A 16317-nucleotide genomic window follows, 5' to 3' on the forward strand; every position below is an offset into this window, starting at 1 on the left:
AATTCAAGTTGAAATGACTGATTACAAGTATAAAATCGAAGTGTTTACAGTTTTTTTCAACCTATCTAACCTAATCTAATTTAAGCAGTAGGTACATACTAGCAAATTTCATACATTGTTTCAAATTTGCCTTTATCTATATAAATGGGTACCTTTTCTCACAGTTTTTTTTTTGTTTTGTGCGCCAAGAAGAACAACAACCCTGAGAGCCTGCCCTGTGAAAGGTCTAATTGGAGCAGACCACACCGGGCGCAGACCTGCCAAGGGCCCAAGGCGCTGAAAATACCCAAATAACCTAACCTAACACAGCTCCTTTGAGGTTATTCACCATTTGGAGAAGCGTCTGCCCTGAACAACTCCTTAAATAAAAGCCTATATAATAACAGCCAAGATGGCCGCCGATCTTGTTCGAACATAATTTCTTACGTAAAGATGCCAATTAATCTATTTACTCAAGTTCTTACATCTAATAACACAGCAGTAAAATGCATCTATTCAGACAAAAAGTAATGGTACATTGGTCTTGCAAGTCCAGATATATAATAATCTTTCTGTTGCATGTGTCGTTTATGAGAAAAGGGGAGATGTAACAACGGAACGCCTAAGAGGTTGTTTTCACAATTCGTTCCTAATACGTCACTGGATAAGTGCGACTTACTCGCGCCGAATCACTGCATTGTCCTCTTAACACTAAGTCCGCGATTACCGGCTATAGCTCTTAGCAAACGTAACACAACATAACACTATCATTACTCCAAGACATTTCAAACAAACTTCAGTTGATCTTGATCGCTTCGGAGCGAAGTGCGAAAGCCGGCCTAGCTGGTTAGAAACGTAGGGAAAATAACAAATAGTTCAAAAACGTTTCAGTTTCAAATAGAACAAATTTAAATCTTGACTGCAGTTTTAATTTTTCATAACGAGGAAAAATTGATTTTGGAACGCGACTTTATAATTCAATAATAATTGATTTTGGAACGCGGTTTTTTGTTTCGATAGTAATTAATTTTTGGAACGCAGTTTTGAATTCAACCACAGATTAATAAATTCTGTGATGGAAACATGTTTTGTTTCAAAATTCATTTTGAATAGATTTTTAGAAGAGGAAATTAGATTTAAATGAATTTCGAACTCGGTTCCCGTTTGAAATTCAAGCCGTTGGAATTCAGTAGCAAGAACCGTTGTGACCCAATGTCCGAGAATATATTTTAAAATGACGTTTCGATCTTTTTTAAAGTTGTGTCTTCACATAGAAGGATTTAAAGTAAGGAACTTTTTGGAAAATTTTGTGAATCTACTTATATAGTATTTATTTTGCTTCATCAAAATAAATAATTCCTTATAATATTTCAAAATGGCGTGTTTCTGATATAAAGACATTTTCACTCAAGTCATTTATAGTTAGCTCGATTATATTAATTTATCTGCGAAGGATTTACTTATTCATAATAAATTTATTATTGCGATATACAATTAAATCACACAAACCCATAAAGATATTCGAGATTTGTTTTTATGATTCCGAGAAAAATTATTACCTTTTAAATCGTAAATATTGTAATTGTTATTACTAATGCTAATATTATTGTTTGCGTTAGCATTTTTTACTGTTTACCGTAGCATTACATCATTTATCTGTCAAATTAGTGGTTTTATTTCAACTTGAATGAACGCCATCTATGAAGAAAACGGTGAAATATGCAAAGAGCACATCCAATTAAATTTATATTTGTTGAAAAATACTTTTTTTACCAAACTTGACGAGAATTGAACTTGAAACCTACGGATCTATAATCAAGTGCTTTCGAGATTGAAAATAAATTTATTTTATTTATTAAGATAAGAATTTTTTCTTTGGTTCTCTTTGGTACATTATATATATAGTTTATGGCATCAGACCTTACAAAAATGGTTTAAAATTATTAAAAGTGGAATTGATAAGAATATATTAGTAATTATTTTAAATATTCATATTCCAGAATACCTCTACGGCATGCTAGGCGAAAATCGGTGATGGCAGCACCAGTAAAGTCTCCCGATGGAGACAGCTCCACCATAGACAGTTCTGATGATGATTCCCCGGTCAACTCAATCACCTCCATCAACTCGCTGGCCAGTTTACTCAAGGAAAAAATACAGGTAAACTAATAAATACGAAAATATAATGATGATTATTAAAGACATATAGTGGATTAAAGGCTTTGTAAAACCGTTATCACTCCGCAGCAGCAATATTCAATATTCTTGACAAGACTCGTAACTGCTACCAACCGTATGAGAGCCTTACTCTGCCTTACTAGACGAGCCTGTATTGAGATATACTCAGGAGATGTGCAAAATGGGTACCCAAAACAATTTGAAATGCAAAATGGAAATGGGTCAAAACTTTTCCATTTGAAAATGCAAAATGGTTTTTAGAAAAGCATTTCAAATGCAAAATGCAAAATACCTATTTTCAAAATGCATTGAAAATGCAAAATGGTTTCTCAGGTCAAACAATTAAAATAATTATAGAATTTTTAAACAATTTTGTCATTTAACAATGGACATCAATGTAGAACATATTACATGATGGTAAATCCAAAAACACCACGACTACAGATTATGTTAATGTTGCCAACATAAAAACATAGAAACTGCTATCTAACATTTAATACTACAGCGTCATGGCCATGTTCAGTATTTGAATCAGTATTTTTTGTAATGGTATCACTCAATTACCAGGGCTCCTACCAGGGAGCAACTTGACAAATATAAATTATCTCTCATAGCGAGGTTGAGGACCGACTGATATTTGGGGCTGATGAGTGGAGATAGTAGGAAGAATGTTGCAAAAAGCATTTAAAATGGAAAATGCATTGAGAAAAGCATTTAAAATGCCAAATGCAAAATGGTTTTTAGAAAAGCATTTAAAATGGAAAATGCATTGAGAAAAGCATTTAAAATGGATTTATTTGAAATAAAGCACATCTCTGGATATACTTACATAACGCGATGTAGATACATAATCAAAATCAATACAAGTCTACTAAGATACCCTGAAACTTTCCATATTCCTTTCCAAACAACCAACTTAACATTATATCAACCTCTTGGACAAAGTTGTCGACTATGTAACATCCACATTAGTGGAAAGATTCCAGAGGTATTTAGCGACAGTGCCCAGAACTTTCCAAAATTTCTTGTTTTAACTTGACATAAACTATTTCATTTTGTTTGTTATTGTTATTATTATTATGTTTTCGTAATGTTCTATACCATTATTGGACGGTTATTGTTTATTCTTTGTAATTTTTTTGTTAACCCTCGGTCTGTTGCGTAAATTAATAAAATGTTTTGGATTTGATTTGTGATTTTTTTTTAACCAATTATTTTTGTTCCAGTCTATTCCATCAAAGATAAAAAAGAAACCTACCGACTATAAGATCAGAGCCTTTGTTGGGTTCTTGTTTCTATGTATAGTCTTTTTCGTGGGTTTTGCATACATCATGTACCACCAGCAAGTGTTGGCAGGGGCCTACTTCGAGAAAATAAAATTCAGCAAAGGAAACAGAGAGATAAAGGTGTTTAATAAGGAGGGGGCAGAAATTATAAATGGACACTTGGGTGAGTTAACAATAATCTATATTTCATTAATAGAAGTGGTAGAGTCGATGAATTTCATTCATAGAAACGGTATGAAGGATGAATTTCCTTAATATAAATGGTGTGGCCGATGAATTTCATTCGTAGAAACGGTATGAAATGAACTTCATTTATTGAAATGGTAGACCCGATAAATTTCATTGGGAGAAAAATTAAGGCCGATGAATTTTATTAATAGAAACAGTAGGGTCGGTGAATTACATTAATAGAAACAGTAGGGTCGATGAATTTCATCAATAGAAACAGTAGGGTCGATGAACTTTATTAATAGAAACAGTAGGGTCGATGAACTTTATTAATAGAAACAGTAGGGTCGATGAACTTTATTAATAGAAACAGTAGGGTCGATGAACTTTATTAATAGAAACAGTAGGGTCCATGAACTTTATTAATAGAAACAGTAGGGTCGATGAACTTTATTAATAGAAACAGTAGGGCCGATGAACTTTATTAATAGAAACAGTAGGGTCGATGAATTTTATTTATAGAAACGGTAGTGCCAATGGGTTATAATACATATTTGACTGAGCTAATCGAGGTTGTGTTTTAACTCAAACATTTTGAATTTCGTCGGTTTGTAATTTTGTTTGTACGTTCCGTTTCTAACTCAAGATGGTGGACGTTTTAAGGCGATGCACTACGTCGTGTAATATTTTAAATTGTTGTTCAGGCATAAATATTTTTTTTTTTTCGATCATTTTATAAATAACTTAATTTGCCACATTATACAATAAAATCATAACCCAAAATGGGTTCGTAAGTAGGAGATTTTGAACTTTAAAGCAGTTTTCATAGGCCTTTACATTATTTTTTTTTGGGATTATAAAAAGACTTAAATATTAAATATAAATCTAAAAAATACTCGATTATTTCAAAGGCCAAGATGTATTCTACTCGCAGTATTTAATTAAAGCATCTGAAACAATTCTAGGCGACCAAATTTTCAAACCAAAAACACATGATTTTGCATTACTACGTATGGCATCGCCTTAATGGTTGAGGAAAGATTTTTTACAAATTTGAAATCAACATGTTTTTTGGGACTTATTTAATAACATTTTTTCAGTATTATTTTACCTACCTACCTGCCTAAACAAAGATTTTTCAATGAAACAGAGACGTTTCTTTGGGCAAGTTGTATCTGAAATACAAAAAATGTTACATCTATGGTTTATACATCATGGTTTGTAGTTAAGTACATAAGTATTTAAGAACCAACTTAGACATGTTGCAATTTGATTTATTATATGTACTTATCTATTTTAAATACTAGCTGACGTTGCTAGGGAACTTATAAATAGTCTGGGGCAAAGTTTTGAGGTTGTGAATTCTAGACTACCTGAAACTACCCGACAACTGGGCGCATTTTAAAGGTGGAAACAATATTATTGTATTGTAATAAATATTTATTTCACTTGATCGTGCAATGTCTTCCACGAGCATTCTCAACCTCTTCAACGATTCACTTCGAAGTCATGCATTCTTTTTCTTCCGTCATCGCTTACACCACATTATTTTATGACAAATAATTTATTGATACATCTCTTCCTCGGCATTTCCGATATTTTCTGCCATTAATTTATAGGAACGCGAACGGGACAAACAAAGAATAATACATTTTTATGGAGAAAATTAGAACCATGCTTTTACGGATGCAATATCTACTGTATGTAACTACTGGTAGGAACGATAGGGAAATGCACTAGGTATGGGAGGTACCCACTGCTGATGAATTTCATTAACGGGAATATTATAAAGTTTACAGAAATGAAAAATGGTACAACAAAAAGGTGGTCGATGTATTTCATTGAATACCTAGCTATACCCCTCTACGCGTTGCTGTGGTTCAGTCTATATGTGCAGATAGAGAAACAATAGCTTGTGTTGCTTTTATGTCCAACAGATGGCGCTGTTTTTCAAAAAAGCATGTTTATCCAACAGATGGCAACAAACATGTTTCACGCGTATTCGAATGCAACGTTGTGTCAACATTTCAAAGCAATCTGTGAAGAACTGTCGGAGATTTAAGATTTTGAACACAGGAAGATTTTATTTTATATATTATTTTATTTATATATTTACACCACAGAATAAGAGATGTACAAAGTGTGAGAAGGTTAATAATAATAATACATAGTTATTGTTCAGCGGTGTGATTAATTTGAAGAACCTTCATGAAAAGTTTATGTGCATTTGCTAATTGCATTACACATCTCGCCATAATTATTTATCAAGTCAAGTGCGCATCCTTGCACTGTGTTAGATAAACCATTCATAAACAATCATCGGCTAAATGGGGACACTAGTTGACAATAACATACCAATTTTATATGTTCAATTTATCTGTCATTTTAATTTGAATTTTATGGATTGCGTATAGAATTGGAATAATAATATATTAAGCCATGGTCAATCAATAATAATGGTAATATTGTTGTCAGCCATTTTCTGTTCCATTATTGACTAAGGCCATTGGAGATATAATCCGATAGGAGTGTGTTGTGGGTATGTCCGTGTGTCCAAAGTAAGCAAAATTTCTCCTTATAGCTTCTATCTTCCTCCTTCCATTTTATACCTTCTATCTACCGGTATCATCTTCAATCTTCCATCTTCCACCCTCCATCTTCCGCCTTCTGCCTTCCGCCATCCACCATCACCATCACCATCCACCATCCACCATCCACCTTCTATCTTCTACCATCTACATTATGCCTTCTACCCTCTACCCTCTATTTTCTAGCTTTTACCTTCTACCTTCTGTCTTCTATCTTCTACCTCTACCCTCTACCTTCTGCCAATTGACAATTTCATAAGCACGTGTGAGGAAAATTGATTAAAATTAATGCTAATATGCTCGCTTCATTGATAGAAAAAGATGGATGAAGTCCTTACAAGTTTTTAATGCATGCTATAGTAAATTACTATTTACATTAGCTTCTGCAGACTACATATATATAACATACATATTGAAGATACTGTGCACAATATTAGCAGAGAACAAAACTAATTAATGCATCAATTTATCAGAATTATGCAAATTGTACAATTATGTACGCCTTCTTTACCCACTTACCAACTGTAGGTACTAGTTATTTAAGAATAATCATTTGCATAGTAATGTTTGTGTATTATGCAGAAGGCATCTTCATGAATGAACTATATTTGAAATAATATGTTATGAATGTAAGGTACGATGGACATGCTTTTAAAATGAATTAATGATTTTTGTTTTCAGGTGTAACTCTTGGAAAATCCAAAGCATACGACTGTTTGACTGATGCTGATTCAGAGCCAGGATCTATTTGTTTGCAGTGGTTGAATGGCGCTAGATTGTATTTCAATAAAGTTCCAATCACGGATGATACAAAAACAGATATTAGGTGCTACACGATCAAGTGGCAAGCCTTACTCGATGGTTCGTAAAAATAAATAAACTATTTACAGTAATAATTATCACTAAGCATCCCCGTTAAAACATTCGTATCTTAATTAATGCAAGCATAACATTGCAAGTAGATTACTCAAACTACGGCCATTTTGGTTTTTAGTCTTAAATCACTACTGCCATCTATGAACGTACTGAATAAACTGCTTTATCATTTTCAGGTGTTCATCCAACAGATTGCTACGATTGGTCATCTCCTCAAGATCATTGGTACGGCGGCGGTCAGTTTGCAAACATGTCCTGGCCTCTAGAGACGAGCACTCATGATTTTGCACCATTTATTACCGGCGACATAAAGAAACACCAGTGGGGAAATGCTTTAATGAGATATTTTATCAACTCTCGTGGAGCTGTCATCATCATCGACAATGATACCCCGCTATATGTTTCAATTAATCATAAGAACAGCAATAAATTTTGCATTCAGGCGAGACATGATGATTTTGGTTATGTCAATCATCTCACAAAATACCCCGTGTTGAAATATAAGATATGCACATCCTCGAATATGAAGACATTGCATTCATCTTTGAGTCAACAGTCTTTATGGGACGGTCTCAAACAAGAAGACATTAGTATTTTAGATTCCTTGATATCTGAGCCAATTTGGCATATCGCTCCAAGACTAAAGCACGAACTCACTGAAGCACTTATTTACAATTACACTGAAGATGTAATCGCTCTTGGGTTTTTAAAACAAGGACATGTACTTATAAACGAATATTGGCAAGATCATATAGGAGATTTTACATTAGACACTACCAGATTTCCAACGCTCGAAGAAACCGTGAATATCATTCATCGCAGGGGATTCAAAATAGTGTTTTCAATACAACCATTTATAAGTACTGAGAGTCCAAACTTTGCCGAATGCATTAAGAAGCGATTGCTCATATCAGAACGGTTTAGCGATCGAAGAATACCAGCCTTGACTAGATACAAATCTTTAAATAGTGCAGGAGTTTTAGATATAACCAACAACAGATCAATACCATGGCTCCACGAGAAACTCAAAAAGGTTCTGAATACTTATAAGGTTGATGCATTTTTCCTAGACATGGGAACAGCGCATAATATGCCACATTACTATCAATGTGAGAGACGGTTGTCAAATCCTGATGAATACAAAACATTTTTCACCGATTCATTTGAGAAGTCTATAAGTCTTATAGGGGTAACATCTGCGGTATCGTTACCTCGTCCGCCTATTTTCGTTTCATTACCACCGTTTGAGTCAACTTGGGAAGCGATAAAGAATGTAATTCCGACAATTTTATCTTACGGCATCATAGGTTATCCATTTTTGATGCCTGGAGCAGTTGGAGGAGACATTGACTGGCCCGGTGGTGAACAGTTTGTACCCGGATCTCCGAAAACCCAGTTCGAACTGAATAACGTGAATGAAACTGAAATTGTATTGCCAGAGAAAGAATTGTACCTCCGTTGGCTGCAGTTAGCAACTTTTCTACCCGTCATGAAGTTTACTCATCTTCCCAGTAAATATAATGACGAGCAAGTGCTGGAGACTGCTAAGATCCTGACAATTCTACGCCAGAAAATTGTGAGTTACACAACCTATAATTTGAATAATTAATTAACTAACATTATTAATACTAATTAATTAATTAACGCTAACACTTGAATAATTTTTAAAGCGTCATTTTTATGAAACATTAGTACAACAAAATCCATTTTTAGTTACTGTTGTAAACCAACAAAATTAAGATGCACATTGCTCAAACAACGATGGTTGGTGGATGGCCCGTTGGTAAATTGTGTTTTTGTTTATAACATGAAACTGTTTTATCGGCAAATAGTGACTAAACGGAAAGACTTGTTTAAACCAAATATAAAAATTATTTCATTTTCGTATTAATAAAACTTTTGTACGTAACATAATAATTCTGGTTTTACAATGGGTTATTTTGTATCTTACATTAGAAGTATTTGCTTGTGGATTAAAGAGGAGGGTACATTTATTATACCCCGAAATTCCTTCCTTGATCTCTTTGTAGCTCTAGTTTGTTTTTATCCAACAGACCAAAACGTAAATCGGGAGAAATAGCGCTTCAAAGTTTTTTTACAAAAAACGCATATACAATGAAATTAGTTCGATTCTAAGCTTACTAAAATGATTTAATGTGATATAAATTAATATTTTTAAGTAAAATTCGTTCCAAATGTTTAAAAATGCGCTCAAAACACGTTTCTAATTAGGATGTAGGACAAAGTGTTGGATAAACACGCTCGGAATGTTGTTTAATTGTGGTGGACTTGAGACAAACTGCGTCTTGAACACACATTTAAAATATATATATATTTTTTTCATTTGTATCGTATAAATAAATGCTTTCTGAGAACAACTGCATACATACCTTAATTTCGCCAAAAATGGTCTGTTGGACAAAAAACAAATTAGAGCGACGTCTTGCCTTCCTTACCATTTTTACCTACCAGGTACTTCTATTATCTCCATATACAGTAAGTAGATTATTATAAAAGAGTATTACATTCAAAATTTTCGAAGTACCAACAATTGAAGACCTCTATAAAAAGATGCAATATTACAAATATATAAAGAAACTGTAATAAAATAACTTAAATTTAACTCATCCTTAAGGCATAATTTTAAAATTATGCCTTAAGGATGAGTTAAATTTAAGTTATTTTATTACAGTTTCTTTATATATTTGTAATATTGCATCTTTATGATTAATAATTAATTTATTTTATTTTATTTAATTACTTTAATTTGGATGTTAACATCCAAATTCCTCTATTTTCAACACAACAAATGCACAATAATTACACTTACAAAGGCATAAAATATTTTAATAGTCTTCCCGAAGAAGTGAAAAAAATACCAGATTTTATTTTATTCAAAAAGAAGGTCAAATTTATCTTTAAAAAAAATTAATATCACCTATCAAATGTTATAACTTCAATTCATGTTACAACCAAAATTAACGTCACAATCCTCTTTTAAGTTTATATTTATTGTACTGTATTTATGTTAATTACTGATATAAACATGAAATAATTGTCAAATAACTCCTACGCCAAGCTCAAGAGCTAGCACTCTTCATTGGAGTAGAAATTCAATAACATATGTTTTTCACTATTACCTATTATTACCTAATTTTATGTACAATGTAACAATGTTATAAGTTAAACAATAAAAAAAAATAAAAAAATAAAAAAATAAAAAAATAAATAAAAAAAAATATATATATATATATATATATATATGTAGAATAATGTTCTCGGTTTACCCGCGTAAAGTAGTCCTTAAAAGGACTTTTTAATTTCTGACGTTTCGGACAGATCTCACTGTCCATCTTCAGAGGCCTTATGTCCTGAATTTCGTCTCAAACTGAACGCTTTCGCGTGTCTGTTCGGTCCGGAAGTCAAGATACAAGTCAAGATACAACCGAGAACATTATTCTACATCTTACACCCGTGAAAACCTTAACCATAACATATATATATATATATATATATATATATATATATATATATATATATATATATATATTTGTACAGCGCCCTTGAGGTGATTTTGCACAAAAAGGGCGCTATTTAAATCATCCTAATATTATTATTTGTTGATTGTGCAATTTTTAAAAGAATTCTTATATTTTAATTCATAAAATCGTGGGAAGTGCAGACTAAATATAAAAAATTTATCCAAATAAATTACTAACTTGAATGTCTAAAAAAAACCTCCAATCCTCATAACGTTACAAAAAAAAAACTTACAACATATTGTTTCAACAATTTTTAAAATAATTAGATGGATGCCGCACTACTTTATTATTCATCTCCGACTTCTTTCACCATTCATTACTAGAATTTGACAATTAATTTGACTCAGTATCTCATTCCAGTGCAGAGATATTGCTTTAACCTTCCAGCGGGCGCGCTGTCGTAAAATTTACGACAGACGCGCATTATCGCTTCCCCCACTTTAACCACTTAGTCGTAAGCATCGAGCTCCGAGCTATGCTAGAGTCAAATCAAATGTCAAACATTTACTGCAAGATATAAATGCTTCTCTCAAAGTGAATTACGGTCGGACAGTTGAACCGATAACAGAAGAAGAAAACAGAAGCTTTCCAAAACGCGGTGTTTGTCGGTTATGTGCACTGGATAAGAAAAGATCCTCAGCATCAATGAAGTGTTGCCGTTGCCAGTCCTTTACATGCAAGAACCATTCTTCAGTTGAGGTGGTTTGTAACAATTGCAAGGATGAGAATATTGATTCTGACTAAATAGGTCGATAGAATATTTTTTTTTGAAATATTAACATGTTTATAGTGTTGCTTCGTTTTTTTTTAAGAAAGTCAAATAATTTTTTTTGAAGTACTCTGCCTATTATCATTTTTCATAACCTTAAAGAAATTCCCTAACATTTTTATGAAGAAAACACCACTTACATGGAGAAAACTCGATGACGTAAAATTTACGACAAGCGCCCGCTCAATGGAAATTTCTCAACGCGCCCGCTGGATTCCCTGACTTGTTCTACTACTTAAACCACTCTCTAAATACTCAATAGCGATATCTGTCGACCACTTTTCAAGTTTTGCAAGCACAAACTTGCACAGGCTGAATATTTATACATAAAGAAGATTATTAAAAATTTAAGCCCTAAATAACCAAATTAAATGCTAATTTTTAGTGACTGTATTATTAGAATGTTGACATTTTATGGAATTATCACGATTAGCTGTACATTTTTTTGTTCTCTTTTAACTGCCTTTTGTCTAATACACACAATGAAAAATATATATTTCAGGTCACCCCCTTGCTGATGAAGTATTCCCAGGAAGCTCTGGATCAGGGGCTGGCGATCATCAGACCCTTATGGATGTTGGAACCCCACGACCCGGCCTGTCACACCGTCGATGATGAATTCTCTGTAGGAGAAGAACTGATTGTTGCCCCCGTGCTGGAGAAAGGCGTCACTCACCGGGAAGGTAAGTCAAAAAATCATTTATTAATTTATTCTCAAATTCAACTCTCATTCATTATTATATTTTAAATTATTTTATTTACATGCCAACATTTACTATTTTTTCATTTTCTCTTCATGATTGACAATGTTTCGCTGACAGTTGTCATAAAAATTTAATAGATGTCACTTTTATTGTTTTAAGTCCGTTTTTAGCTATTTTCACTCCAAATCATTCATTTAAATTTTGTAGATGTCACTTTTACTGTTTAAATTTTGTTTTGACTTTTGATAAATATTTTTACTTGACGCTTGAAAGATGTATTTCACAGATGTTGAACTATTCATCAAATTTCAAAGTTTATATTCAAGTTTTGTTATTATTCTAATTAAGGGCCCAGTTGTTTCACAGTACTTGAATAACAACAGAACCAAAATAGAACTTTAATATATATTAACATTGAAATCTGAAAGTTTTCAAATTCTGTGAATCTACTGACCCGTAAACTATTTTTTAATCTATGATTGCTTGGAATGTACCGACACTGACAGTCGGTTGTGTTTTGTGGTTTTCAGTACAAAAAAATCGTTGTTTTTAACTTTATTTTGAATCTGCAGTAAGAATTTTAGTAATTATTAAGGTTTCTGATATTTCTATTTTTGATACTGACAATTCGTGGTGGAACCCATTATAATAATGGTACAATGAAACAATTATATACGGCCAGAAATTAAAAAAAGGGAAGAAAAAAGTTAAAATTGTTTCAATGTGTGAGAAAATAATATGTTCTATATGACACCTTAATCACCGGCATGGCTAAATTCACTCCCAGATTCAATCACTGGCCAGATTTGGAGAATATTTGACAAAAATACAAGTAACACAACCAATCTTTTATAAAATCTGCTGTCATATTGGATTTACTGCTTGGATAACTCGTGGGTAGATGGCGCCACTAGGTCCATTTTACAAATCAACTATTAATTTTATTGCAATATTGGAGTCCTGTTACACCCTAAAAAGTCCCGTATGGAGCTATACATTATGAGAAAAATTTGAAGCGCGTGGTGAGGGGGAGATGTATGGATAATGCCAAAACCTACTTAAATATTTTAATGATATATTCCATTTACTGTCTCATCAAATACCCAAAAAAATCATTGGAAATCAAATTTTAACAGTTCATCACCACTTTGCATACAAATCATTTTAATAGTTTGTCATGCAAGATGGCTGCCAGGCAATTTCTCCTCACCCTAGATTCGACTTCAATGCCATTCATACAAAATCGCACCAAAGCTTTGTCCAGGGGTCTGTAGGTTATTGCGTTAGATCAGTCATACTCAACCTGCGGCCCGCGGGCCGCATGCGGCCCGCCGAGCTATTTTGTGCGGCCCTCAATACATTTAATATCAGGAACATTTACAAAATCTGGCATTCTATATCACGTTAATTTGAGATTAATTGCGACTTTGATGTACAGACATTGAAACCCGAAGAGGATAGTATAAGAATAATATACTATCTATATAATATTACTGCACACGCTAGATCTCTAAAAAACAAAGATTTGACAGACAAATATGCGCGCAAATAATTTTGCTCGTGGCAATACATAAATTTTTGACAGTTCCAAAGCTAAATGGTTATCAGTGTTACTACCAAGGAAAAATTTTTGCGGCTGGAAATTTTCGAATTGTTGTGGGGAATTACACATGATGTTTTTGGCTGTGCGGAATTTTTTTTCAGCGAAGTTCTGTAACAACCCCCCCCCCCATGGATTTCGAATAATAAAAGGGGGGAATCAAGCTCACACCGTTTTGGCAACACTGATTAGTAGCGGCCCGCGTAGCTTTACAAACATATGAATGTGGCCCGCAGAAGAAAAAGGTTGAGTATCACTGCGTTAGATGATCTTTATTGATGCCCTGCTAGGTTTTGGGTCAGTCACCTTACATACAAGTTTGGAGAAGGTTTTAAAAAGTCATTGTTTTAAAGCTGTAATGAATAATTAAGTACCAATTATTTGCTAAATAATAGATACTAAGTAATCAATTCTTAGAGTAAAATAAAGAAATATATTTGTATATTCAGAATCGGTGTTTTTTGATCTACATGAATATATTTTTAGTCAAAATATTTTTTACTCAAATTCCTTATTATCAAAGTAATAATATTTTCCACATTCTGTATTACTGAAAAAATATTGTATTTTATACAAATGTTCCACTTACTAACAATATATAATACGATGTTCATTAAATTTACAATGTAATAAATAAGTAAATCATTTTGTAGTATACCTCCCTTCTGGCGTATGGAAGGATGGAATCGATGGCTCACTCAGAAAGGGAAGCAGATGGATTCACGACTACCGAGTGCCTACTGATAAAGTGGCATATTTCGTAAAGATGCCAGATAACACCAGATTTTAAACGAAGAGAAAACCAGGTTACAAATAAGGAATAATCCAGGTTTTAATCTAGATACGGACCAGGTTTTAATTAAGGAATAAACCAGATTTTAAACAAGGAATAAACTAGGTCTTAAATGAGTTATGATCCAGGTTTTAAAACAGGTATGAAACAGGTTTCAAGCAAGGAATAAACCTAGTTTCAAACGAGTTATAATTGAGGTTTTAAACCAGGTACAAACCAAGTTTAAAAAAAGGAATAAACGAGGTTTCAAGCAAATATTAAACCTGGTTTTAAATGAGGAATAAACCAGGTAAGATCTGGGTACTAAACCAGGTACGAACCAGATTTTAAATGACTAATGAGCCAGTTTTTAAACCACGTATAAACCAGGTTTCAAACGAGTCGAGTCATGCATTTGATGGTCAAATGGGGTAAGCCAACAGAACAATCTCTGTGTTGGAAGTTTTGTTAAAAGGTGAGAATCACATATTTATTTTTACAATAATTCCTTTACGAGGCTCATTGAGGCTTCCGTATATTAATAAAGTTGTCTTAATATTGAAGTCTCCGTGATATTTTTGATTAAAAATAATGTTACACTAAATGATGGATAAATTATTTTCAATTTACAAAACAAAAAAATTTCTCATAAAAATGCCGTATTTATGGCATTTTATGTATTTTTCCACAATTATGGCATTTTATGTATTTTGCCACAATTATGGCACTTTATGTATTTTGCCGCATTTATGGCATTTTATGTATTTTGACACATTTATGGCATTTTATCTATTTTGCCACATTTATGGCATTTTATGTATTTTGCCACATTTATGGCATTTTATGACATCATATTTTTTTAAAGAACTTGAAACTGAACCGAGAAACTTTTATTAATATGTTTTACATACACATAACTAAGTATGAAAAAATATCATAATCATTATGATAACGCATTATATGTATTTAGATTATTTTCCACTCAAACTACTTGTCTGTAATATTATTAGTATACTAAGAAACTTGCTCTAAAACATGCTCTGTCCTTAGTAGATATAAGTACATATATATTTATTAATACATTCGTAATGTCGAAACTTTTAAATAGTCTTGAAATTGAATTACGTAACACTGTAAATTCAATGAAAGTTTATTGTAGTTCTCATGTGCCCACATTGAAACAAAAAATCACATAAATAAAATATTGTAAGTGAAAAAATCCTTTACATACTTACTAACTAGTAAACAATATTTTCGTCACTCATAAAATACTGGCAGATTACGTATTTAGTTTTTGCAAATAAAGAAATGTGTAAGTATTATTATTTTATGAATTATAAAGTTTAGTATTTCAATGCGCCATGGTTTGAAAGTTTTATTATTTAGAATAGATAATAAAGAATTAGTAATACTGATTATTGTTGGGCATACATTCATAATACATTTTATGTAAACATTATAATGATCAGAGATGTGCTTTATTTCAAATAAATCCATTTCAAATGGAAATGCAAAATGCAAAATAGGTATTTTCCATTTAAATTTTAAATGCTTTTCTAAAAACCATTTTGCATTTTGCATTTTAAATGCTTTTCTCAATGCATTTTCCATTTTAAATGCTTTTTTGCAACATTCTTCCTACTATCTCCACTCATCAGCCCCAAATATCAGTCGGTCCTCAACCTCGCTATGAGAGATAATTAACATTTGTCAAGTTGCTCCCTGGTAGGAGCCCTGGAAATTGAGTGATACCATTACAAAAAATACTGATTCAAATACTGAACATGGGGCCATGACGCTGTAATATTAAATGTCAGTTTCTATGTTTTTACATTGGCAACATTAGTCCCGCGCA

The 16317-nt window shown here is 32.6% G+C and overlaps 1 protein-coding gene across 5 annotated transcripts in view; it reads left to right on the top strand.

The window, feature by feature from the left end:
* The window catches only part of LOC149426018 (alpha-galactosidase MYORG), a 117475-nt gene extending 101736 nt beyond the window's left edge, over positions 1-15739 (top strand). For 3 of the 5 annotated variants that reach the window (XM_089642863.1, XM_089642871.1, XM_089642856.1), the window contains 6 exons: positions 1980-2139; positions 3384-3606; positions 6881-7060; positions 7252-8651; positions 11889-12069; positions 14344-15736. In XM_089642863.1, the coding sequence (XP_089498989.1) occupies positions 1980-2139; positions 3384-3606; positions 6881-7060; positions 7252-8651; positions 11889-12069; positions 14344-14480 (2281 nt within the window). In that variant the 3' untranslated portion in view covers positions 14481-15736. Of the gene's footprint in view, positions 1-1979; positions 2140-3383; positions 3607-6880; positions 7061-7251; positions 8652-11888; positions 12070-14343 lie in introns of all 5 variants that reach the window. The other 2 variants (XM_089642853.1, XM_089642854.1) reach the window with 2 other exon arrangements.
* The last annotated feature ends 578 nt before the right edge of the window (positions 15740-16317 follow it).

Source organism: Hesperophylax consimilis, chromosome 2 (genome assembly GCF_061612785.1).
Source record: "Hesperophylax consimilis isolate HC1 chromosome 2, BYU_Hcon_1.0, whole genome shotgun sequence".
Taxonomy (NCBI): domain Eukaryota; kingdom Metazoa; phylum Arthropoda; class Insecta; order Trichoptera; family Limnephilidae; genus Hesperophylax; species Hesperophylax consimilis.